General features: G+C 37.9%; 1 protein-coding gene across 4 annotated transcripts in view; it reads left to right on the top strand.

Annotated features, from left to right (window-relative positions):
- Nucleotides 1-546: 546 nt before the first annotated feature.
- ATAD2 (ATPase family AAA domain containing 2) overlaps nucleotides 547-27,438 on the top strand; it is a 79,949-nt gene continuing 53,057 nt past the window's right edge. For 2 of the 4 annotated variants that reach the window (XM_020964958.2, XM_078153723.1), the window contains exons 1-8: nucleotides 547-896; nucleotides 10,150-10,295; nucleotides 12,328-12,380; nucleotides 13,010-13,175; nucleotides 14,130-14,232; nucleotides 15,012-15,099; nucleotides 19,166-19,315; nucleotides 19,892-20,009. In XM_020964958.2, the coding sequence (XP_020820617.1) occupies nucleotides 666-896; nucleotides 10,150-10,295; nucleotides 12,328-12,380; nucleotides 13,010-13,175; nucleotides 14,130-14,232; nucleotides 15,012-15,099; nucleotides 19,166-19,315; nucleotides 19,892-20,009 (1,055 nt within the window). In that variant the 5' untranslated portion in view covers nucleotides 547-665. The remainder of the gene's footprint in view (nucleotides 897-10,149; nucleotides 10,296-12,327; nucleotides 12,381-13,009; nucleotides 13,176-14,129; nucleotides 14,233-15,011; nucleotides 15,100-19,165; nucleotides 19,316-19,891; nucleotides 20,010-27,438) is intronic. The other 2 variants (XM_020964960.2, XM_020964961.2) reach the window with 1 other exon arrangement.

Genomic DNA, 27,438 nt, shown 5'->3' with positions numbered 1-27,438 from the left:
TTGAGTTCCCCCACGTTAGGCATCTCAAAACCCTCTTTACCTCCCCACTTAATTGTATTTCACATTTATTCTAGAATTTTGAATTTCATCATCCCCACCTCACCTTCAGGGTTTTGGTTTTGGGTTTTTTTTGGTGGCGGGGAGGGTGTTTTATTTGGCTGATCTCTTGCCATTGCTACTAGACACCAAATTCTTTGATTAAACTGTGAAAACAGTTTGCATTTCGTATTTGAATTTTTGGCGGGAAACAGGAAGCATGATGAACTAGGGCCCGACTGCCAATCACAAGGTGAGCCAGCCTCCCTTCCCCCGACTTCCACGCGCCAAAATTCCAAACAAGCCGCTTCACCTCTGTTCCCGCTCCCTCCGCCGCCACCGAGGCGCCGGGACTACAGAGAACGGAGAGAAGAAGTTCCTTCGGAGCCCGGCCAGTCCCTTCAAATCGCCGGGGCTCTCTTCCTCCACCCCCACTTCTAGGGCCGGGGCCGCCCCGGCCCGTAGCGCCGAGGTGAGGGGCGGGGTCTGTCGCGCAGGGATCCGGGGCGGGCCCCGCGTCGGACGGCGGGGAGCTTGTGGCGCCAGAATTCGTAGCGCGGAAGAGCCGGGCGCTGCTGCCGCCTCCTCCCAGGCCGCTCTCGACCCTCGCCCGCCCGGAGAGGAAGAAGATGGTGATCTTGCGTAGCAGCTCCGAGCTGCAAGGCCGCTCCTCGGCCTCGGCAGCTGCGCGGAGTTCGGCGGCGGCCGCGGGCGGCGGCAGCTTCTCGGACACCCTGGACTCGAGTTCTGAGTTCCTCACCTTGGAGCCCCTTGGCAGCCGGAGGCGGCAGCTGCGGTACAGCAGCGCCATGGGCAAGGCGGCGGCAGCCGCCTCCGCCACCGCCTCTCCCGCCTGCGTGGTGAGTGCGGCGCTGGCGCCTCGGGCTGGTAGGGAGGGAAGAAGGGAGGGAGCGGGGCCGGCGGCCAGGCACACGCGCCGCTCGGGGCGGCGGGGACGGGGCCGTGCCGCCGTCTGTCGCGGGGCGCGGTGGCAGTTGGGGCTGAGGGGAAGGGGGCAGGGGGGCCTGGGCGGGGCAGGGGGTGGGGTCCGGGCGCGGCCCCCCCAGGAAAGGGGGTCTCCGCGCTGGAGGAGGCGGCGGGGGGCGCCTCGGAGCCGTGGGGGGAGAAGGAGGAGGTGAGTGCCAGGCGGGCTCTCCCTTGGAGCCCGGAGGGGGCGAGGGCCGGGGCTGGGCTGGGCCGGGCCAGACCGAGGGGCGGGGCCGGGACGTGTCAGGAGCCCGGCCGAGGCCTGTGGTCTGGCCTTCGGCCCCGCCGCCCCGCTCCCCTCGCCGCCCCTTCCCTTCGCACACCCTTGAGTCTCGCGTAGCTGGCGGCGGCGGCGCCCCTCGCTCGAGCCCCTTTGGGGGAGTCCTGGCCAGCCCGTGTCCCGGACATTGGGAGAGGGCGCGGGCAGGATGGCATGTGTGAAAACCCTCCTTCCCTCCCTCCGCGGGCCTCGGGGGCTCTAAAGGCGGAAACGACCTTAGACGGAGAAGTCTGGAACATCTGGGTTTTCTATCTACCCCTGACACTTGGTAACGGTGGGACCATGAGCAAAACTCACTTAAACTAAGCTGAGCCTCAGTCTCCCCACCTGTAAAATGGGGAAGATGATTCCTGTAGCCCCAACCTCCAAGGACTGCAGTAAAGCTCAAACTCCCTTTGCACACTTTAGGAGGAAAGTACAAATGCCCGTCATGGGGAGCAGTTCTGGATTTGGTGGCAGCTGGGTCTCGGCAACGTTACTCCCCGTTTGGGAATGGGCAGATCACTTACTCTTCCTGGCCTCCAAGAAAGAAAAAAGAGAAGAAATTAGGAAGAACCCAGTACAGTGTGGTGTCTGTCAAGCCCAGAGAGGAGAGTGTAAAAAATAAAAGGGCCTTTGGATTTGGTAGTAACTTTTTAAGTATAGGAGTGATCAAGAGAATGGGGCGTTAAGGAAATTTAGACATTAAGTACAGATTAAGTTTTCAGGAAGTTTAATAGCGAAGGTAAAGAACAAAAACAGTCAAGAAATGATCTTTTAGGTCCTGAGAGATCGCAGGTTCTGTTATAGTCTGATAGCAAGCAAAGAGACCTAAGGAGAGACAGCAAGACTCAAGCGAGAGAGAGGTGATTGCCATAGTAATGTATTTGGTAAATTAGGGTACAATAGAACGATTAGCCTTAAGAAAGTACACATCCTATTTTTCTCTCAGGTTGAAGAAATGATTGGTGATTATGTTAACCCTTTGAGGAGAATTGAGAAAGCTCTTATAGGATGGTCTTACTCTTAGTGAAATCATAAGTGTCGTCTACTCTTAAGTGTGGGGAGGTCACAGGATAATGTGGTCTTTAAGTCACCAGTAGATTGGAGCCTCTCGCCAAAGTATAGAGCATAGATCAAAAAGTATTAAGTGCCAGGCACTATGGTAGACACTGGAGATAGAAATAGGAAGAATGAAACAATCCCTACATGTGACAAGTTTATATTCTAATGGGGTGGACCAAAAAATATGTACAGCATAAATATGAAGTTAAATGCAAATATACAAGGTTTTTGGTGAGGGAGATATTAGCAGGGGAATCGGGAAAGGCTTCATAAAGAAGGTAGTGCTTGATTAGAGAGAGTCTCAATGGAACAGAGGAACTCCATGAGGTAGAGATAAGAGTGCATTCTAGTCAGGTGGTACAACCATCAAAAGGCAAAGAGGAGATGTGGAGTGTTCTGTATAAAGAGAGAGAAGACTAATTTGGCTGAATTACAGAGTGTGATTGGGGCCAGGTGGTTTAGGACTTTAAAAGCTAAATAGGAAAACTTGTATTTTTACTAGAGGCAATTAGGGGGTCCAGTGGAATTAATCTGAGTAGTAGTCAAATAGATTTGCATTTAAAGAAAATTATTTTAGTAGCAGGATGTAGGATGGACTGGAGTGGCAAGATTTGAGTCTTGGAGGCTTAATCTAGTTGAGAAGTGATGAGGACCTGAAATAATGGAGAGAAGAGGCTAGATGTGAAAGTGGGAACAGCAGGATAAGACAAGTAATTGGATATGTGGGATGTAGGGAGGGTAAAGAGTCGAGGATAATAACAAGGTTATATATCAAGGTGATAAGGTATTGATGCCTTTGACAATAATAGGAAAGTCTGAAATTCAAGCAGAGGTTTTAGGCAGAAAATTAAGTTTAGTTAGACATCAAGGCAAAGGTGATTTTTGCACTGGCCCCAAGTCAAAAGCTGCAGAGGTATAGAAGGATGAGAATTGAAAAAGAGGCCATTAGATTTGATAATCGGTAACTGGAGAGTAGTTTCAGGTGAGTGGAGTCAGAAACTAAAGACAAACTTTTCAAGGAGAAAGTGAGGAGAAACATAGTGTTAGGTCAAGGATGTTGGTGGTATCTAGTACAGGAGTGGGGAACCTGCAGTCTCAAGGCTACATGTGGCCTTCTAGGTCCTCAAATGTGGCCTTTTGACAGGAGTTCAAGTTTTACAGAACAAATTTTTTTTATTGAGGGGATTTGTTCTGTGAAGTTTGAATTCAGTCAAAAGGCTGCGCTTGAGGACCTAGAAGACCACATGTAACCTTGAGGCTGCAGGTTCCCCACACCTGATCTAGTGAAAGCTTTTCCCTCCAGGATGAAGGAAACCTGTGTATTTAAAGGCAGTGGGGGAAAAAGTAGTTGAAAAAAGTTGGTTCAAGGGGAGGGGGAGGTTGGCTTGTCAAGGGGGAAGGGTAGCTTCTTTTTCCTCCAACTTTTTTTTAATTTTATTTTTTTCCCCAATTTTATTAATTTATTTTGATTTATCAACAATCACTTCCATATGCTTTTGAGTTGAAAATTTTTCTCCCCCTTCCTCCCCACCACCCTCCCCAAGACGGCGCGGCGCACAATCTGATATAGGTTTTACATTTACATTCCTTTTAAACATATTTTCACATTAGTGAAGTTGTAAGTATTTCCTCCAACTTTTGAGAAGGAGTTTTGCAGTGAAGAGAATGGGAGAGGAGGAAGCTCAAGGTGAATGATCTCATTTTTCTCAGTAAAGGGCAGAGTCCTCAGCTGAGAGAGAGGAGGGCTAGAGATATTTGGGAGGCTTGAGGAACAAGAAATGGCTTCTGTGGGAAGTGAAATAGGGAATCAATTAGAGAGGAATAAAAGGGACTCTCACAGTAGTAAGGGCCTAGAATCTTATCAGCTGTTTATTTTTACCTGGCAGCCTGCCCCAGTTCATTTGGAGCCAACTTCGTTAATCAGCCGAGTGGATTACTATTCATTATCTATACTGATGCTCCATCCATTAGGTATTGGAAGTTGACAGTATACTTGTACTAAAAGAAGAAGCAAGGGGGAAAAATACTGTGGGAGAGGGATTTGAAGAACTCTGATAATAAAATATAGGGAATTTTTATCCCAGTCCTCTAATCTGGGCTCTCTTCTCTCCTTTCTTTACTCTTTCACTTGATTGATCTCATCAGTTTTATAAGTTAACTTACGTCTTTGTAAATGACTCTCAGACCTTTCTACCCAGCCCTGTTTTCTCCCCTGAGGTCCATTCCCACATCACTAGCTAGCTGCCTTTCATACATTTCAAACTGAAAGTCCTATAGACATCTCAGACTCAACCCACTAAGTGGAATTTACCTCTCAAAATGTATCTTTCTAGACTAGGATATTTCTCTCAAAGGCACTGCTATCCTTTCAGTTAACTATGTTAACAACTTCAGTGTCATTTTTAACTCCTCACCTCATGTAATCAGTCATTTGCCACATCTTGCTTTTTCTGGCTCTATCACATCTCTTTCATTTGCCCTCTTACCACATGCACCCCCATCACACACACCCACACACCCACACACCCACACACACCCACACCCACACACACACACACACATACACACACACACACACACACACACCCCTTAGGTCAGGTCAGGTCCTCATTATTTCTTCAAGGACTATTGCATTAGTCTTTCAACTGATCTCCTTCCTCCAATCCATTCTCCACTCAGCTGCCAGAGTGATTTTCCTTCATTCCAGATCTGATCATGCACCTCCTACTCAATTAAAAACTGCTGTTGTTTCCAGGTTCTAGTATAAACTGCTTGCTTTTTTAAAGCTCTTCAGTCTCTCCTCCACCTATCTTATTTTTACACAACCTAGTATACATTCTTCTCTGAAGCTGTCTAGACCAACTGGCTTTCTTGTTCCTTACACATGTTTCTCTCCACTGTTTGTGCTCCTGCACTGGCCCTTGCCCTTACCTGCCCCTCAACTTGTGGGATCTCTCATTTCCTTCAAGGCTTAGTGCAAGTACTTGCCTTTATACTTGAAGCATTTCCTGACATCTCCCCCCAACTGCTAGTGTTTTCCTTCCTTAAACTATTTTGTCTTTTGTATTTATCCTGTATAATCCTAGGTATGTTTGTGATATCTGCTCCCCCACATTAACTTATCTGGCCTTCACTTTCCTGTTCTGAAAGAAATTGTACTAAGTGTATACTAAGTGACCTCTAAGGCCCCTTCCTGCTCTAAATCTGTTGAGCAGTAATCAGTCCCTTCCATTACTCCCTTTCACTTATATCCTTCCTTACTCTTAACTGATCCATACAGTTCGAATACCACTTTGGTATTCCTAAAGCATAGTCCTCCATCACTGTCCTGCTTAATAAACTTCTGTGTCTCATTTACCAGTAGGATCAAATAAAAACTCTGGCGTTTAAAGTCCACTACTTGCTTCAACTTAACTTTCTAACCTATACATCACTTCCATCGAGGCACTGTCGTGGCTTCAGGCGAATGGGCCTTCTTTCTGTTCCTTGTACAGAACACACCATTTCCTGTCTTGCTGCTTCTGCACAGGCTGATCACCTCATCTTTACCTCTTAATCAAATTCTTTGTTTCCTTCAGCGCTCAACTCAAAGGCTACCTCTTACGTGAATCTTTGCTTGAAGCCCCAATTTCTTCCTCCTCCAAATTACTTTGTATTTTATATGATTTATATATTTAGCATATTTAAATGCATATTGTTATCACTCCATAAGGTGGGGGGACGGACAACTTTTGTTTCTGTATTCTTGCTCTTAGGACTGTGCCTGTGAAATAATGAGTGTTAACAAAATTTTCTTGGCTGATCTGAGTTTACACATAGCTCCGTATTGAGTTCCTTAAAGTAGAATTACCCCAACAATTTAAACTTTTCTTTTTTCTTCTTAGTTTTTAGCAAGGAGCCTACCATTACTTTATATAGATATGACAGGCATGAAAGTAACTTACTGTAGTGAATTGCACGTTGTCAATTTCAAACGGTTAAACAAATTCGTTTTAAAATGAAACTTTAAAGTATTCAGTAAAGGGTGATTTCCAGACTAGGAGCTTGGAAATTTATATAATACCAACATTAGCCAGGATGCTAATGCTGCTTAGATAAAAGCAGTGGTTCTTAATCCAGGGTCTACAGACTTGGTTTTTTAACATTTTGATAACTGCATTTTTATATAATTGGTTTCCCTTGTAATCTCACGTGGTTTATGCATTTGAAAACATTCAGAGAAGAGTTCCAGAGACTTCACCAAACTGCCAGAAGTCCATGACCCAAAAAAGGTTAAGAACCCATGACCTCAAGTTTTGAATTAGTATAAAAATAAATATGCCTTTTAAAATGAATCACTAGAGCTTCTTCTTAAATCTATTAATAGTTGGAAATATCACATTAACTTTGAGTGCGACTACTGGTGCCCTATACTAAATTGAATTTAACAGATAACTGTGTGCATAACAAAATAACAACTCTTCTTGGAAGGTGACATTGAGTCTTAACTGATTATTATAGAGTCATTATTAGGATTCCAGTTAAATTTTTGAATTTAGGATTCGGTTACTGAATCAGGATTCTAGTTGACTTCACAAAAAAAGTTTTTTGTTTTAATCAAAGTTGTTAAAGGATCAAGTTTGGTAAATTAAGAGAACAAGATTTAAATATTCATACTAACTTCACAAATTGGGGAAAGAAGTTTTTAAACTTTATTTCTTGACTGAGCCCTTTTACTGTTACCTGCTTATTAAACTGAATAGTTGTCACAGATAAGGTGGTATTTTCACCATACAAAATTTACAAAGTATATATAATGTCACACTTTTATTTGAGTTTCTATTCATATTTTTATCCTTGTTTAAGAGTTATAATAAATAATGCTCTCTTTTCTGCAGATTCAGCAGTGTCACCTTCATATTTTAAAATATTTTTCCATTGTTCCTTACCTCCTAAAAGCATGGTACAGTGGGAAAGAATGATGAACCTGAGGTATAAATACTCCTTGTCACTACTGTCTGTGTGACCTTGGGCAGTTCACTTAACCTAAACATTCCTACGCCTCAGTTTTTCCATCTGTAAAATGAAAGGACTGAACTAGATGGCTTTTAATGTTCCATCTATGATCTTGTGAGAGACGGTGTGAGAGGGACAAAACAGTTAACCCTGAAGTTAGGCCAACCAGAATCAAGTCTTATGTCTGCCTTGGTAGAAGACATTTTTCACCTCATAGGTCCAAAATAAAATAATCCAATAAAAATTATTAATAACAATGGCTAACCTTTATAGAGAGTTTTGCAGAGTGCTTTACACATTATCTAATTTGATTTTCACAATAGCCTTGTAAGGTTAAGTGTTATCCCCATTTTAGAGATGAGGGAACAGAAACAGAGAGGTAAGTACTGTTAAAGGGGAAATGGGTAGGGAATGAGCACTCTTGATAGTGCTTGCTATGTGCCAAATTCTGTGCTAAGCACTTTACAAATTTTTGTTTAATTCCCACAATGATCCTGAGAGGGAGGTGCTATTATCCCCATTTCACAGTTGAGGAAACTGAGTCAGACAGATGTTGGGATGTGTGCCGAGGGTCACACAGCTAGTAAATGTAGGAACTCAATTTTTCCTCATTCTAGGCCTGTCACTTTATCCACTACACCACCAGCTGCTTCGAATATATAATTAAATTAAGACAAATTAAGAAGAGACCGTGTAGTAGAAAAAGAGCAGTGGAGTTGGAATAAGGAGAAACCTGAGCTTGATACCAGTGTAACCATGGATAAGTCACTTTACCTCTGAGCCTCATTTGCCTACTAAAAAATAAAATTGAAATTCAAAGGATTGTTGTGAGGGTCAGATGCGATGAGATGATGAGAGCTTCTGTTCTGTAGATGGGCCTCAAAGCATTATAATAAATGTTAGCTATCCTAGTCCTCTAGGGGAAGTCAAGATATTTGTGATTCAGCTGAAGACTCTGAAAAACCAGTTTCCTCCCTAAAGGGAAAAGCTTCAGGTTATTGAGTCTAACCTCCAGAGAGCATTTATGCCCTTAATTTCCTATATTTAAGATTTGGAAGGCATAATGTTTCCAGACACTTAATATTTTTATTATAGGAGGATACCATTCTTTCCGATCAAGAAGTTTATTTACACTATTAGTTAAATCATAGGATCATAGAGGTGTTTTTGAGGGAGGGTTTGTTTGATTTTTTTTTTGTACGTGGAGAAAATGACCCTACCTTTGTACCAGTTTGATAAATTAAACTAATGGTATCCATGTATTTCCAACATGATTAAAAATCCATGTACATAAGATTATATGGAAAAAATTAAATCTCTTGGCCATTTAAAAATACATACTTCTTTAGCATTCATACAAAGGCAATCCCTAAACTTCCACTCCCAAGTCAAAAGAACAATTTGATCAACTTATCTTGCAAAAATAATTATAAGCATAGTGCTAAGCTTTGATCAGGTCAGTGGGAGTACTGACCTTTAACAGACTGTAAAATTATTGACCTGTGGGGTCTTTTCATTCAGGACCTATCTTGGTCTCTTTGATTTCAGCAGTTTTGAGAATATATTTTAATACAGCCACTTGGCATCAAACGTTATCTAGACTTTGGCCACATAACCAGAAATTTCAGATGATTTCAGGCCCTACTGGCTTACCAGTTTTTGTGTGTTAGCTAATGAGGTAAAAAAAATTATGTTTTAAAAATATCAGACTACATCTTAGCCAGTGAGTGCTATATTAGGCTACATGTTAGAAAACTGGTTGTTATACTATGAAAGAAGATTAGATATGGGATATAAATTTTTAAAAATGCATTGTTGGAAGATATTTCAGTGTTTAACCTATTACAAAGTTAATATTTAGAAATGAATAAAAATTTCTTTAAACTTGGTAAAACTGAACGCTAAATTTGGAAAGTATTCTATTGTACTTTGCTTGATTGTTAGTCACAACATGCAAAATTTACTAGAATTTTGTAAGAAAATCCAGGTGTAATCCAGTATTATTTAGACCAGGTGGCCTGCCTCTTGGATGTCCCTATCAACTCTGAAATGTTATGATCCTGTTTGGGTGTAAACAGGCAGTATACCATTCTAACTTTAAAAGGACACAGTGCAACTTCTCTAATCCCTCTTCCACAAAGGAAGGTCCTGACACATCTTTGTAAAGTATGCCAGCTAATCTCATGGGAAGAGAGAGAACCAAGTAAGGCCCTGCTGCATAAGCTAGGTGCCCCACAAAATAATTTGTATAAGCAGGTTTGAGTAAATAGAATTGTTCATTGATAAGGTTTTTTTAATTAATGTCCAGGTGGAACATGAATGTATTTAGCTTAATTGAAATCAACTGTTAAAATTCCTGGGATAGAATTAAGTGGGTGGGCAGTTGCATAAGCTCCTTGATGTGGCTGTGGGGATATGTTAAGAATATTGCTTTTTAGCATATGTCATAGTTGAACTTCACAATATTTTAGGGTTGCTTAATAAAAGCTGACAGTGTTTTTTAAAAACCATTGCAGCTTTCAATGATTTTTGGTAGAGGCACTAAATTCAGTACTTAATTATAAACTATTTTAATATTTCTGAGGGACAACTTCTAGAGACCTTTTTTGTCATGAAAATGGTGGTATTTAGTTGCTAAAGTAATTGTGTTATATTGTTTCATGAGGCATAAATATAATGGTATTGTTTCATTGAAAGTGAAAATTAACTTAACGTGTGGGTTTTTTTTTTAAACAATTCAAGTGAATTTAACCAGTTTGGATTTATTCCAGAAGAACTTAAAGACTTTTAAAATTTTTTCTTAAAAGACTCGTTCTTCAGTTAAGGAAGTTGAAAGTTTCAGTACACATGCATTAAGATCGTTGAGGAAAACTGAACAGCATTCTTCAGACTCTAGTTTTGACAAGAATATGGAAATATCAAGTGATACAACTAATGGAAGGCATTTTACAAGGTACACTCCAAAGATGGTTAAATACGAGCTAATTTAAAATTATGAACTTCTGTGATATATTCTCAAATGCTTGCATTAAGACACCAGTATTTGGAAAGCTACCATAATGGAATTGTAAACTTCATTGAATGAAAAAATATTTATCTTTTATGTTTTTCTTTTGATAGTGGTAAATGACAAGACTGATATGTAACCTATTCTTTTCCTATTATCCCCATCTAAAGATGAGCATTTTTGGAACTGATTATAGTTTTTACTTATTCTTTGCCTCATCATCACACTTATTCAAAATCTTTATTCCAAGTTAGTTTGTATTCAGGAATTTCTCACTGCACATACCATATCATTACTAATAATTACATCTAAGTATGTTAATGTGTTGGGTCTTTTTTTCCTAGCCTGCTTTAGGGAATTTCTATTTTAGCATGTCATATGACAGTGCTTGGCACATAGGCTCTTAATAAATGTTTGTTTATTGCTTGATGTTTTATCTTCTGTTAGAATGTAAGTCTTTGAGGTTGGTGTCTTGCTTATATTTTGTATCCTTGGCACAAAAAATGCAGTAACTCACAAATGGACTTGGGCCCTCTTCTGTTTGACCCACTTTGTTTCAGGTTTACTTTGCTAGAACAAAAAAATTATTTTGAATGTTCTGAGGTAGTTCTATCTATCTGTATGACATTCAGGAAGTCTTTTACTTCCTGCCTTAGTTTTTCTCTCTACCTTAACAAGAATCTTACTAGGAACTTTACCATACATAGTGATGTTCCCTTAAATACCCTAATTTCCAATTTTCTTAATCTACTTACATCCACAGCCTGATACTCCACATCACACCTACTAACATTGGGACGGGGACACACACGCGTGCGCGCGCACACACACACACACACACACACACACACACACACACTCTTCTCCCCCCAAAGGAAAACTTTTATCCTGTGCCTTATTCTCCTTCTATAATATCTCATTTGATGATCTCATCAGTTCCATTGGTTCAGTTATCCTGATGCAGATAATTCCCATATTTATATATTAAACCCTAGTCTCTCAGCTGAGCTTTATTCTCTCATCAACAGCCTTTGGAATATCTTTAATTGGATGTCCCATAATCATCTCAAACTCAACATGTCCAAAACAGAACATCTCCCCTTCAGCCCATTCCCTATGTCAAGGGCACAACCATCCTTCTATTCACCCAAATTTGCAGCCCTTATGTGTTGCCCTTAGCTACTCACAGTTACCCGGCAGATCCAATCTGTTAGTATATCTTCTCAACATCCCTTGCATTTGTCCTCTTCCTATATCCTGGTAGGAAGGAAGGAAGCAAGCAAGCAAGCATTAAGTCCCTGCTATGTGCAAGGCACTGTGCTATGCACTTTACAGATATCTCATTTGATATTTATAGCAGCTCTGGGAGGTGGGTACTATTATTATCCATCTTTTACATTTGAGGAAACAGAGGCAATAATGATTTGCCCAAAGATAGTGTCTAAAGAGGAAGTGTCTAAAGCTGAAAGTTAACTTGGGTGTTCTGACTTGAGGCCCGGACATTTAAGTACTTTTTTGGTTGCCTTGTGCTGCCTTCCTTCTGAGATAACCTTCCATTTACTCTATGAGTACATAGCTATCTGAATATTGTCTCCATCATTGGAATGTGAGCTTCTTAATAGTAGGTACTGAGTTTTTGTTTTGGGGTGGTTCCTTTTTTTTGTATCCCTAGCATTTAGCACAGTACCTGGCACATAGTAAATACTTAATAAATGCTTTTTGATTAACTAACTGATTTTTCTCAAGATTTAAGCCCAATAGAGCTTTGGATCAAAGGTATTAATAGATTTGGTGATTCCCTTCCCCACCCCTCCCCCTCATGTAATTCACCTTTAGTCTTTCACATAGTAATACTAATGCTTAATACTAATCCTTAGTAACTTTGGAAGTTGGATATGAAAGTAAAATGGAGGTTTTTAATTGGTATTAAGGTTTTATGTATAGTTGTTTTGTATTCTAATACATTTTTCTCATATAGGCAGTTGGCCAGACAGCAGGCTGATAATAAAAAAAATGAAGATTGCAAAGAAGGTAATATTAAGGAGGAATCATGTTTCCTGAAATTAGTGTTAAATGTATGTAATTTTGCATATTTTATTTGGAATCTGCCTGTACTATATTCGGTAATAAGTGTGGCGGTGTTAGCGTATTTAATATTAGATACAACATTTTTCTACTTGGAAGCAGCCTATTAACATTACGTGATAATTCTTTTGTTAGTACAGGTATGTATGAATTGATGGTATTTAAAAGGTTTTTTTTAGAACTTCTTGTGCTTTCCTAAGATTGCTAAATTTACTTGAAGTGTATTAATAGTTATTAAAACCTATACACTGTGTCATTTTTAGAGTCAAAGACTGAATGGGCTAGGTAGTTACTTTTTTAATTGGCTAACAAATTATTATAAAAATTGTTATTAGGAATTCTTTTTTCTAGTATAGATTTAATGAGATTGTAATTTTAATATTCTGAAATACAGTTTTTAAAGTTGTACGTTCATTTCAGGACAGTTACTGTTTTCGCTGTTGCATGTATACATAAAAAAATTTTTTAAGTTTCTACAAAGCAGAAAAGCTAGGGCAGAATTTTTTACATTTAATATTATATGTACAGATATGTACACATTTTATGTACTCATATCATATGCATATATTTTATAGACAAAGTGATTCCAGTTACTCGGTCATTGAGGACTAGAAATTCTGTTCAGACTACAGAGCATCTTCATGAGGAGAATGGTGATGTAGAAGTTCGCCGAAGTTGTAGGATCAGAAGTCGTTACAGCACTGTGAATCAGTCTGTACTGTTTGACAAACTTATAACAAAGTAAGTAAACTGGAAAAAGCCAAAAGTTTCATATTAATTTACCTAGAAGAGTAATTAATTTGTTCTTTTCAGACTAAGAAAGGAAGTGAACTGTAAGAGTTTGAATTATTACTATATACATCCTGTGAAACTTGGTTTCATGATAGTATATTAGACTTAACAATTAGAGTATTTTATCTCTTAGCTTATCCCAACTCATGAATTTATATTAGCTTGAGGTTCTGGAACACTCAGTAAATGAATAGACAAAATAATTAAGTTCTTAGTTAAAATATACTTTGGTTTTATTTGAAACTTGTATGATAGCATCATCTGATACATGCTTACTTTACTGCTATGAATCTTGTGGGCATTTTGTAAATACCAGACAGAGGAGGATGAAAGGTTTGCCTTTTTTCTTTGAAGCATAATATGAGAAGATATTTAGTGTTCTAACATTTTTAGTTACTGTAATATCTCACAATGATGTTTAATCTTAAATGCTTTTTCACACATACTTTCAATTTAATTTTTTTCCTCCTTTTCACCTCCCCTTTCCCATGCCCTGGAAAAAAAAAGAAAAACAAAATCTTTGTAACAAATAGGCAGTCAAGCAAAACAAATTCCTACATTGACCACATCTAAAAAATATCTCATTTTTCACCTTGAGTCTATCACTTTTCTCTCAGGAGAGTGACTAGCATGTTGTATCATTGTCTTCTGGAAGAGTGGTTGGTCGTTGTATTGATCATAGTTCTTAAATGTTTTAGAGATGTTTTTCTTTACGATATTGTTAAATTGTTCTCTACAGTTAATTTTTTTCATATTTGTCTTTCTAGATTTCTCTGAAATTGTTAACTTTTTTCATTTCCTGTGGCATAGTAATGTTCCATTACGTTCACGTGTACTTTGCAATTACTTTAGTAATTGTGCCAGCCTATTTTAATATCAAGTGTAATTTTTTTTAAATATTAGCACTGCTGAAGCTGTATTACAGAAGATGGATGATATGAAAAAGATGCGCAGACGTCGAATGATTGACTTGGAAGACTTGGGAGTATTTAATGATGCTGAAGAAGTAATTTATGTTTACATTCTCCTTTTATGTAGATTTAGAAATACCCAGTTTATTTTTCTGCATCACAAACTTTTTTTTTGATAAATTATTCAAATCCCTGATTAATGTCCATCATTTAAGATTGTTGACTTAATAACTCATCATTTTCCTGTGGAGAAGGTGTCAAGAATTCCTTATTTATTGCAAAAAATACTTGAGGTACAGGTTTAACTAAAATCAGTCTTTAGTGGACTGGGTTTGTCCGCATTCTTATCCATTCACTAGCTATGTGATCCTTTGTAGGTCATTTAGCTTCTTTCAACCTCAGTTTTCTAAAATAACTATAATGGTGCCTCCTATACTTATTTTATCCTGTTATTGTGAGGAACGAATGAGGCAATGCATGTGAAAATGCTTTGTGAACCCAAAGTTCTGTATAATTGCAAGGTATTATTTTATGTAAGGAAAAGTTGTGTTTGGGGAACTAGCAGCTATTGCTATAGCAGCGATGATTATTATTTTGTAATACAAACTCAAGATGTCACAGTGCTTTAAAATGGCTTTTTGGTGAAGTGTTTTTCAATAACAAAGCTCTCATTTTACAAAAATGGGATGCAAAAATGACAACACCTAAGCATGAGAGAGTTTGTGTATGGTTTAAAATTTGTGAAAAGTTTTAAAATAGTTCTTGCTAACATTCCCTTCTTTTAAAAGTTAGGTTCGGTTTTGTAGTTTTCTACTGTGTTCAGCTCATATAAATGCACAAAAAGTGTTAATAGTTTTCATTTAAATAATTTCAGGAAAATCTTGACATGTACTCCAGAGGAAAACAAAAAAATGTTCAAAGAACTGATGAAGAAACTACTGATAATCAAGATGGCAGTGTAGGTGAGTACTCTTGGTTTTGAGCTCTTTTAATAACCTACTGAAATATCTTTGTTCATTAGGAAGCTACCTTTTTGTGGAGAAACTGTATCATTTGTAACCCCCTTGGAGATAAGCAAAACAAAAACTTTTCATCTTAATACAAACCAAACAGAGCTCTATAGGAATGTCACTTAGAATGCTTTGATATCAAACATACTCAAGATGTTACTTCATTCCGTCACTTAAATAATAGGGTGGTAAAAAAAAAATTCTCAAGCTAAATAAGCTGATTTTGCCTTCCTCTATCCTCAGCAGGGAATTAATATATGGTATTATAGCCTTTTAGGTTTTAGTAAAATAATGTTGATAATTTGAATTTTTGAGAATTAAGTTTAAAGGAACTTTTGTAAGTGGATAGAATAAGATAGAATATTCATTCTTGATTATCTTAATATCTGAATCTTTTTATCTTATTGAGTAGTCTAATTTATGCTTGTTTAAGCAGTTAATTTTAAAGTAAGGCAAAAAAAAGGTTACTTGTAGATAGGCAAATGGTTCGATTCACATGCAGAATGTAGTAACATTCTAAAATAATACTATCCTAATGCTGTAAGAGCAAGATTGGTGAAAAAAGAAACTATGCTCATCAGTTACAGAAACAGTTGATAATGAGCAGAAGTAATTGTGATTGTCTGTAAGCTCTATAAATGGTGAACCTTAAAATTAAATGTTTAACTCAATTTAAAACTTTCTATTTAAAATTTAGACACATGGTTTACTGTAACTACTTTAAAGAATCCAATAAAATAAGTCTAATGTATGGGTCAGAAAAATTGAACAAACTGAGTACTATTTTAATAATTTTTAAAAAAAATTTTAATAATTTTTAAAAGTGACTATATATCATTGGTATACTATTAGTATGATAATACATATGTGCTTTTATAATGGCAAATTTTTTACATTTCCTTCTTAGTGTGCTTTTTGGATTGCATTTAGAATGTGAGTCATTCTGAGAATTTAACAGTGCAAAATAGCCATTCTAGATTATGAAAATATGACTTAGAAATTGTTGGGAAATTGCTGTATTTTCCTCATTCTGCCCTCATGCTTAATCACTTTAAAAATAATTTTCCTCCTGAATCTGTATTCTTCCCTTCTCAAGGGTAGTCATCCCATATAACAAAAAATATTTTTGAGAAGAGATGGGGGGAAACAGCAAAATATCAGCATCAAAAAAAAATATTTCACAATTCTCAGCTTCCCACCTCTGCAGAGGAATAAGGGGAGGTATTCTCATATCTCTTACCTGAAGTCATGCTTATTCTTTGTGATTTTGCAACATTTCATTTTTGGTTGTTTTGTAACTACTTTTTTCCATGAACATTGTTGTAATTCTGTGTTTTTGTTTTCTTGGCTCTGCTTATCTCACTCTGCATCAGTTCATGTAGATCATTTGATGCTTTTCTGTATTCGTCGCTTTTATAACACAATAACATCACTTTTTTATAACACAATAATACTGACATTTATGTACTGCAAGTTGTTTAGTTATTCCCTAATGTATGGTTGTTTTCTTTGTTTCAGGTGCTACCACAAAAATGTTGCTATAAATATTTTATTGTATATGGAGACTTTCTTCTTAATGACCTCCTTGGGGTATCTGCCTATTAGTCAAACCTCTGGGTCAAAGAGTTATGGACATTTTAGTCACTTAATTGTAGAATTTCAAATTGCTTTTCAAAATCGTGTAGTAATTCATAGCTCTGCCAGTTAAGGTACCAGTGCACCCATCTTTCCTCATCCCTCTCCAATATTGACTATTCCCATCTTTTGTCATTTTTGCCAGTTTCCTTTTTTTTAGTTCATTGCTATTTATTCTAGGCTAGAATATGTAGTATTGTGTCAAACTAATGAAGAACTTCACACTAAGTATAGATAAATTCTTTTTTGCTAAATCTATCAAATCTCTGATTCATACTTTATGGGAGTATTTATTTAAAAGAACTTTATTAGTGGCTGGACCTTAGTGTGGAGGAAGACAAATCATTTTAAAACAGCCATAGCTGGTCAGACTTCCTTCCAGCTATATACAAAATTAAATAATTACTTCTTTTAATGGAGAGCTGACTTGTATATTATCATAACTTCTGCAAAACTGATTTTCAAAGTTAACGGTAAAGTTCTAAGCAAGGAAATCTTAAATTTGGCCAATATGTCGTAGTCTTATATTTAATCAGTCAGCATTTGTTAAGCACCTCCTATGTACCGTGCTGTACAAAAAGAGGCAAAAGACTGTCCCTGCCTTCAAGGAGCTTTACAATCCAATGGAGGAGACAGTATGCAAGCACAAATACAGAGAAAGCAAGGCATATATAAGATAGGAGATAATTAACAGGGAGAAGGCACTAGAATTAAGAGGGTTTGGGAAAGGCTTTCTGTAGAATATGACATTTTTAGTTGGAACTTGAAGCCAGGGAGGTCAGTAGTTGAAGCAGAAGAGGGAGAGCATTCCAGGCACAGAGGACAGCCAAGGAAAATGCCTGGAGCAGAGAGATGGAGTGTCTGGTTCCACAGAAAAGCAAAGAGGCCAGTGTCATTGAATCAAAGAGTTCATGTTGGGGAGTAAGGTATAATAAGCCTGGAAGATAGAATGGGGGGACTTAGGTTATGAAGGGGCTTTAAATGCTAGGGCACTTTGTATTTGCTCCTGGAGGCAACAGGAAGCTACTGGAATTTGAGTAGAGAGGTGGCATGATTGGTCATACTTTTTAGAAAATCATGTTAGTGGCTGAATGGAGTGGCAAGAGACTTGAGACAAGCAGACCCAGCTTGTAGGGTATTGCAGTAATCCAGGAATGAAGTAATGAGGGCTTCCAGTAGAGGTGTGGCAGTATTAGAGGGGGGGGGTGTATTTGAGAGATGTTAAGGGGAAATCAACAGGACTTAGCAACATTTTGGATATCTGGGGGAAGAGAAAGTGAGGAATCCATGATGATTCCTAGGTTATAAGCCTAAAGTCCTAGGAGGATAGTGTTGCCTTTAGTTCTGTTTTGCACAGATTGAGTTTAAGATGTCTACTGGACACCCAAGGCAGTTGGAGATGTGGCATTGGAGATCAGTAGAGAGTTTGGGGCAAGATAGGTAAATCTGAGAATCTTCAGCATAGAGATGAATGGTAGTTAAATCAATGGGAGGCGATGAGATCACCAAAATAGTATAGAGGGAGAACCCTGAGGGACACTATGATGAGAGGGTGTGACCTGGAGCAGGATCCAGCAAAGGAGACCAAGAAGGAGTGGTCAGAAAAGTGGAGAACCAGGAGAGAAGAGTAGTAGCTGCAGAGAGGTCAGAGAAAGTGAAGATTGAGAAAAGGCCACTGGATTTGGCAACTAAATTATCTTAAATAACTTTGGAGAGAACAGTTTCAATGGAATAATGAGGTAAAAAGCCAGATTTTAAGGAATTAAGAAGTGAGATAGAGGAGAGAAAATGTAGGTATCTATTGTAGATGGCGTTTTCGAGGAGTTTTGCTAAAAGGGCAAAAGAGATGTAGGATGGTATTGGGGGCAGAGGGATCAAGTAAGAGTTTTTTTTAGGATGGAAGAGACATGGGCATGTTTTTAGGCAGTAGGGAATGAGCCAGTAGACAAGGAAAAACTGAAAATAAGTGAAATATTAGCAAGGCCTAATCACAGTCTTTTGTAAATTATAAGCTAATTGGTTCTAAAATTGTCTTCTAATCTCTGTTTGCCTTAAGCCTAAAAAATCAGAGCAGTGTAAATAATAACCAAAGCTAGCAAGAGTTCCAAAGTAGGAGACAAGTAGGAAGGTAACTCCTTCCCGACCTCTCTGTTATAGCTATGATAGGTACTAGTTGTGGTGCCTCCATATCCCAATCATGGTCTTGCATATACTTGTAACTAAGTATACAGACTAGTCCTTATTTTTTCCTTTGGTGTTGGCAGACCACTGAGTGGACAGTAATCCAACCAACTCCCTCCCATCCCCCCAAAAACTTTCGTTATATTTTTATTCTAAACTAACTATAGAATTATTATTTATTATTATTCTTTATTAATTATAGAATCTTCTGAAGAAGGTGAAGACCAGGAAGATGAAGATGAAGACGAAGATGAAGATGGCGAAGAAGATGAAGATGGAGAAGAAGATAATCAAAAACGCTATGATCTTAGACAGAGGAAAACTGCTGTCCATTACCAGGCTCCCCTGGAAAGTAAGTGCTATATATATTTGTTGGTTGGAAAGAAATTTTTCACTGACTTTATTTGTGTTTGTAGTTAATAAGTGCCATTCTTAGTAGTTGTTGTTGTTGTTTTTCCCCATTGACTCCCATTCCAAGCAAATACTTTTTTTGTGTGGGTTTTATTTCCTTATAAATTCTGATAACTTAAATAGCCTTTCTTAGTCAGCAATTGAATCTATTCCCAAGTAAGTTAGATGCTATAATATAAATTAAGTTCTGATTAGTCTAAAACAGATTGTTTTAGAGGACATAGTATGAGATACAATCCAACCTTTTGAAATCTTTTTTTGCTGTTTTTATATTTGAGTGTTCATGCCCAAGTGCTTTCATTGGTTTGCATAAATAAAATTACGTTTTCCCATTTATCATATTTAAATACTTAAATATTAAATCATTGTAGGATAAAACTTCTGGAGCAGGTGAAATAAAAAATATTACATGCTACTGTGCAATAATGTTTTGTTTATTTTTAATTAAGGAAGCAGTTTGTGAATTTTCAAGTCCAAATATTTTGTAACTTTTGTAACCTTTTAAAATTTTAAATAGAACCTCGACACCAGAGAAAACCTAACATGTTTTATAGCGGCCCAGCCTCTCCTGCAAGGCGAAGATACCGATTTAGTTCTGCAGGACCAAGAAGTCCTTATTGTAAAAGGATTAACAGGTACCTATACGTCTCAAGAACTATGAAAGCATATTTGGGGTAGAATAATAAAATTTTAGGCATCATCTAGTTCAATTATTACCCCTTACCCAAGAATTTTCCAGATAGCAGGAGTTCTTAACATAGATTCTGTGAAGTTGTTTTAAAAAATATTTCAGTAGCTATATTTAAGTTAACTTTGTGGTTTCTTTTGTAGTCCTATTTTATTTTGTGCGTCTAAAAACTTTATTCTGAGAAGGCATCCATAGTCTTTACTAAACTGCCAAAGGGGGTTCCTGATCCAATAAATGGTTAAGAACCCCAGCTCTACAGTATTTGTGATGATTATTTTTCCTGCCTATGCACCCCCAGTGAGGGAGGCTTGTTGCTTTGCTAGATAGCTATGATTATTAAGCCATCATATTGAGCAGAAGTCTACCTCCCTTCAATTTTGCCCTCTGGAAGAATTCGTAGCTGTTCCTTTTCAGGGCATAGAATGACTGCCTTTCAAATATTCAAAGAACTATCATGCATCCCTCTAATGTGTTCATTTCTCCAAGCTGAACATCCTTCATCATTTCCTTATATGACATAACTAGCCAGCCCCTTGCTAATCGTTCTAAAGTTGTAAAGTTCAGGAACTGGATGCAAGGTATGATCTAAATAGAGTATAGTGGTATCCACTCCCTTACTTAATTTGTATGTAATATTTTTTAAATGTTGGCTAAGTTTGCAGTAGCTTTTTTTCTTGGGGCATAACACGTGGCTCAGTGAGTCCTCTTTCATTGACCTCTGAGGTCTACTGGGCCATCACTCTTCAGTTCAATAAATAAGTATTTATTAAGTGTTTATGCTGTACCAGGCACTGTATTAGGCACCATGTATATACATGTACAAAGGAAAAATCCCTGCTCAGGAGCAGCTTGTATTCTAATGGAGGAGATAAAAGGTAAATATATAGCATAAATATAAAATTAATAAATACAAATATGTGAAAAGTAATTAGATGCAAGATAGTTTGGCGGAAAGGCAGTAGTAGTTGGGAAAGATAGGCAAAGGCTTCATGCAGAAGATGGTTCTTGAACTGCATCTTAAAAGGAAGAGAGGAAAGGTATGACATGTAAATGAAGAACTGATATATTTTAGGCATGTTGGATGGCTAGTGCAAAGACAGAATGATGAGAAATGGAGGCTTGTATGTGAAGAACAGAGGTCAGTTTGTCTGAGTCTCAGTACGGAAGGGAGAGTAATATCCAATGAAACTTCAGAGTTGTATAGGGTTTTTAAATCTAAACAACAAGGTGACATTTTATCCCAGAGGCAGTAGAAAGCTACTAGAATTACATGAGTAGTCCATCAACAAGGATTTATCAGGTGCCTACTGTGTGCCAGGAACCACAAAGAAAGACAAAAGACAGTTGATATTTTCAAGGAATTGTGAGTCTAATGAGTTAGATAATATGCCAATAACTGTGGAAACAAGTAAGGGAATGACATGATCAGGTCTGTGTTTAAGGAAAATTACTTTAATTTGTTTGTGTAGGATGTCCTGGAATGATGAGAGACTTATGGCATAGAGATCAATTAAAAGGCTGCTGGAATAATCTAGATGAGAGGGTGATGAGGGCCTGAGCTAAGGTGATAGCTGTGGGAGTGGAGATAGAAACTGGTATATGCTTGACAAGATATGTGGGGTAAGGAGTAATGCAGATATCATGAATCTGGCAAACTAGAAGGATGGCAATGCCTTTGATTAGAAGAGGGGAGATGTTAGGGGGAAAGGTAATGAGTTCAGTTTTGGACTATGAGCAGTTGGTGACATGAGACAGAAGCTCAGCAGAGAGATAGAAGCTGGATATATAAATCTGGGAGTCATCTGCATAGAAGAATTAAATGGGAGCTAACAGGAATATCAAGAGAGAGAGCCTGATGCTAAGGGTTCTTTACTGGGGTACTGGCCACAGATTTCTTGTGTATTTGTGGATAGATTTCATCTGGTTTGTGAACTTGGACCAGGAAAAATGATGTTTTTATTTTTATTAACCTCTGGCTGAAATTTGACATTAACTGCAGTTATGATGTTTTGTTTTTGAAATTTATTCTGAAGTGTCTGTAGGCTTCATGAGATTGCCAGAGGGGTCTATGACACACAAAAAGGTTAAGAACCTCTGAAGAAGAGAACCTGGCCTAGAATAGAACCTTAGCAAATACCTATTTAGCAGTTGTGATAATGATGATAAGCCAGTGAAGGGAGACTGAGAGAGAGAAATGGGGAAGAACAATTTCACAAACAGCTAAAGAGAAGGTGGTATCCAAGAGAGTGATCAACTGTCAGACCCAGAAGGAGGGTCGAGAAGGATAAGGACTGAAGAAAGACATTAGATTTGATCAGTAAAAGATCAGTACTCACTTTAGAAGGAGCAGTTGAAATTGAGTGATGAGGTCAAAATCCAGATCGTAGAAGGGGGGGGTCAGGAAGTTGAGGCAGTGAGTGTAAATACCTTTTTCAAGAAGTTTTGTTGAAAAGGGAAAGATGCAAATAATTGAGGGTCTGGTGAAGGTTGTTTTAAGAACAGTGGAGACTTGGGCGTGTTTGAAGGCAGTTGGGGATAAACCATTAGATGGTGAGGAGCTGACGCTTTGGGGAGAGGGTGGTGATGACTGAAGATGAAGTATACTGGAGAGCACAACATGGAATAGGTTCAAGTGCTCAAGGAGAGGCAACAAGCTCTTTGTAATGGAGGTTTTGAACCTAAATGCAGAACTTGAGTTTTGTGCTTGTTAAATTTTATCTTTGTGATTTTGGACTCCTATGATTCCTCATTATGGGAGCTGACTCCCATGTCAAGGAAGAATAAACTCCAGTAGATCCTGTTGAGCTGGAATGGCTTTGAGTATGGCTCTACTGACAAGCTATTTGTCTTAGGACCAGCCTAGCTAATTTTGGAGAGGCTTATCACTAGGTGGACTTCAAAGTAATGAAATATTTTTGCTTCAGCAGGTGTCAAAGACCTATCTACAAGGCAATGATGGAAAGGTTACAGTATTACACATTGTTGCAGGAAGTGCCTCTTAACAGAATAATAGATGCATGAAGGATTTGGTTTTTGTGAATTATTTTAGCCTTTTGAGATAATTTTGATTTTGAATCTTTCAACTCGTGTATTAGTTATTGTTTCAAACAAGATACCTTCATTATTTTCATCCAAGTTATTCATGAAATATTGACTAGAATTGTGATAAATAGGTCCTTATTGGGGCTGTCCTTCCAGGTTGAAATTGGTCACCTTGTCAGTACTGCTTAAAATAGTTTGGCCATGATTGCCCTTAAGGTTTGTTCACACCATAGGAATCTATATTGTATAAAAGGATGTAAGATACTTTATCAAATAATTTGCATCCATAGGTGTACTGCCCAGTCATTTAACAAAAATCTCTTAGGAACCTTCAACATACAATATGCTAGATACTACTGGGAGAGTTGCATAGATATAATGGTTCCTGCTCTCAAAGACCTTACCATGATGAGATTTCTGATAAGACGGATTCAACCAAGTAAGTATATAAATTGGAATATGATGACTAAATAAGATCCAAGAGCTATATTAATGTAGTCAAGGGATAAGTCACTGGCTGGAAAGAATGGTAGAAGTTTATTGGTGAGATATTATAGTATGAGCAAAAGTTTGAGAAACTCAAACTTGTTCTGGGATGACAGATAACTTGTTATTTGACTGGAGTTGTGTACAGGAATGGTATTCAGTGTGTGTAGTTTTTGGAACTTGATTGTAAATGGCTTTGAATGTCATGCTTACGGGTTCTGATTTGATATAGGAAACATGACCAGATTCCCAAGAATAGCCTATATCAAATTATTTACTGTCTTAGGGGGAAGGGGGTAAGATTTGGAACTCAAAATTTTAAAAAACAAATGTTAAAATTGGTTTTTATGTGTAATTGAGGGGGGAGTAAAATGTCCTTTTAAAAAAATTCTCAGGTAGAGGAATATGATCAGATTTGTGCAAAGGGAAAATTAGTCAGGAAAGGATTGGAGGGAAAAGAAACTTAGCAAATAACTGAAATTGACTAGACTTGGCAATAATAAGAATTCAAACTTGGTTGGTGGCATTGGGAATGGAAACAAGAGGAGAAAACAATTCTGTCGCGTTGCAGTGGTAGAATCAATAGGATTTTGGTACCTAGGTATAGAGGGCAAATGACAGAGATTTTAAAGTGACTGCAAGATTCTGAGCATAGGGATATTGGGAACAGATTTGGGGAAAGAAATGAAGGAAATATTAGACTTGTTGCTACAGCGTCTAGGAAGAAAAGTCCAATAAGAAATTTTGAAACAACTGAAGTTCAGGAGAGAGAAATCAAGGCTAGAAATCCTTGGATTTGCTGAATATTTAGAAGTAGGTGAGACAGCCAGATGAGAAGCTATAAAATGAGAATTAGGCTAAAAACAGCCTTAGGGAACACCTTTATTACGGAGTTAAGAAGACAAACTACAGGGGGGGCAGCTAGGTGATACAGTGGATAGAGCACTGGCCCTGAAAAGTCAGGAGGACCTGAGTTAAATCCTGTCTCAGACCAAACACTTGACACTTACTAGCTGTGTGACCCTGGGCAAGTCACTTAACGCCAATTGCCTAAAAAAACCAACAGAAGACAAACTACTGAGGTAGACAAAAGTTAGAAATAATTAAGAGATTAAAAAGAAAACCAGCAAATACCATTGGGGAAGCCAAGGGAGGGAGAGGGATCTACAGTGTCAAACACTGGACCTGGAATTAGCAAGACCTGAGTTCAGAGTAGGCCTCCAACACTTATTAAGTGTGTGACCAGTGCAAGCCACTTAACCTCTCCTTCACTTTCTCTTCTGTAAAAGGGAGATAATAATTGTACCTACTTAGGGTTATTGTGAGGCTCAAATGAGATATTTTTAAAGCACTTTGCAAACACCCGTTATTACAAAGACTTAGAATTGAGTTACAAATTGAGACATAGATTACCCTCAAAGTTTGTTAGTCAAAGGGTAGAAATAGTATGGTAATTGAAAGCAGGGGAGTCAAGAGAAATTTCTTTAAGTTAGAAGAAATGTATGTTGTGTATTTTTAAGCAGAGGAGAAGGAATCAGTGCAGAAATTAAGGATGCTATAGAGTGAACAACTGCTGATGGAGTTCATGTTTGAGGAAATAGAATTGAGGGTACAGATGGAGTGATTTGTTTTGGGAATATGCAGACACTTCTAAGACAGAAGGGAATAGTTACCAGAGTAGCTTATTTTTTAAAATTTTGTATCATCTGTTGCAGTGCATTTTATATATATTCTTATAACTGTTGTGACTCTGTAAGCTAAAATAGTGCAAGAATATTCTTAGTTTATAGGTGAAAAGCTGAAGCTCAGACATTAAATGACTTACCCAAGGATATGCAGCTAGTAAGTGGTAGAACTGAGGTAAAAAGTCAGAGCTTCTGAGTGTAGCTTTCATTGTTTTTCTCCTACAGTGTGGATGGATGAAGACAGGAAGAAATTTTAAAAATGGGAGACAGCAGAGTTAAGGGGACTTCTCTTAGAGTCCTTGATTATTTTTTCCACCTCTCCTCCTTTTTTTTGAAACTGGGTCTTCCTATATTGCCTTGGCTGGAATTGCAGATCTAAATCTCTCAAAAAGAAAGCAAGTTAATTTGACATTACTATTAGTAAACTCATGCTGTCCAAGCTGTCATAGATCATTTATTGTAATAATCTGCCAAAAATTTTGCTGGGAATCTAAAATTTACTAGTGTCCAGTTATCAGGATTAACCTTTTCTTAGTTTTTTAAAACTAAGATATTTGTTCTTTTGGCCCCAGACACTTATCCCATTTTTTATGATGTCTAAAAGATTACCAGTAATGGGTCTTAAGTCATTCATATCTGCAAATATTTTCAATCTCCTAAGACATCATACACTTTGTACTGGAAGGGACCTTAGACATCATCTAGACCTATCTTCTCATTTTATAGATGAGCTAGTGATTTTACTCCAGTGATTTGTCTAGTCTTAACCATCAAGCTTTTTAAAATTAGCTAACTATTTTCTAAATATCTTCATAATCCTGGGCCACAGTATCTGAGTCTTCTAAAAATCCAGGTCTCACTCAGTGTCCTGGGAAGGTAATCCACTCCTTAGCTTCACATACCACCCAGCCTGCACTTAGGACATAGTACTCTCAGCCTTTACCTCCCCTTCTTTCTCTTTTTATGTCACCAAAACACTTCCCTGGTCACGACTCTCTCTTTTTTTGTGAGGCAGTTGTGGGGGGAGAGAGAGAGAGAGAGAGAGAGAGAGAGAGAGAGTGAGTGTGTGTGTGTGTGTGTGTGTGTGTGTGTGTGTGTGTGTGTGTCTATTTATTTGTTTGTTTGTTTAGGTGAGGTGATGGGGTTAAGTGACTTGCCCAGGGTCACACAGCTACTGAGTATCATGGGCCTGAGGCTAGATTTTGAGCTCTGATCCTGTGCTCTATCCACTGTGCCATCTAGTTGCCTCTACCACTCTCTTAGAAGTTGCCTTTCCCTGTTAGAAAATAACCTTCTTTAGGGCAGGTACTGTTCTGTGGTTTGGTTGTTTTGCTCATGGTTATTGTACATTTTTGTTTTTTTAGTGGAAAGGATTGGGTTTTTGTTTTTTATTCCTAACATTTAGCAAAGTGCATGGCAATTTAATAAACATTTAATAATTTTTAAAAATTCATTTATTCCTTTTTAATCATCTTTTGAAGAAGAACTTCTTGGTAAAAAGACTAAAACACAACTGGAATTGAATGTTATAAAGTCATACTATCTCTTTAATGTCATTGCGGTTAATCCCATGAGTCTCACACAATCCTTTTCGTCCTGTTTCCACCCAGCATAACTTTTTAAAAAATCAGTCTTCATTTTTCTTAGCACTTTATCCTTCTAATTTCTTGTGTAGCCATATTGTTTTCTTTAGGTACCTTCCCTTTCCTCCTTTATCATTGTGAATATTAAATAATGTGTTACATAGAGTATTGTTATGTAATAGATATGCAATGAATATGTAATATGTAGACATATTATGTATATGGATATTTTGTGAATGTCATTGTATCCATTCTTCCTTTTAGAATTTGTGGCCACATGATCTTGTCTAGCTTTAATATATATACACACGATATATGTACATTTAAAAAAAATTTAGTAATTTCAACAAAATATTCATATAGATAAGATGGGATAGAATAGAATCCCTTGTGCATGTGAAGGGCTTATTAGCCATGACAAGGAGAAGGTCCACTTCTTCCTCTGAGATGGGTGGAGGAGATAATGAGGGTGTTTTGAGGTGAGGAACCAAGGGAAAAGAGGGAGCTCTACACAAATTACTAAGTTTTTCTTTTTCTTTTTTTTATTTGTCTTTTTATTTTTAGAATAAAACAAGCATTT

Source organism: Phascolarctos cinereus, unplaced genomic scaffold (genome assembly GCF_003287225.1).
Source record: "Phascolarctos cinereus isolate Bilbo 61053 unplaced genomic scaffold, phaCin_HiC Scaffold_4;HRSCAF=312, whole genome shotgun sequence".
Classification (NCBI taxonomy): Eukaryota; Metazoa; Chordata; class Mammalia; order Diprotodontia; family Phascolarctidae; genus Phascolarctos; species Phascolarctos cinereus.
Note: the sequence above shows the minus strand (reverse complement) of the source record. Positions and strands in the feature narration are given on the sequence as shown.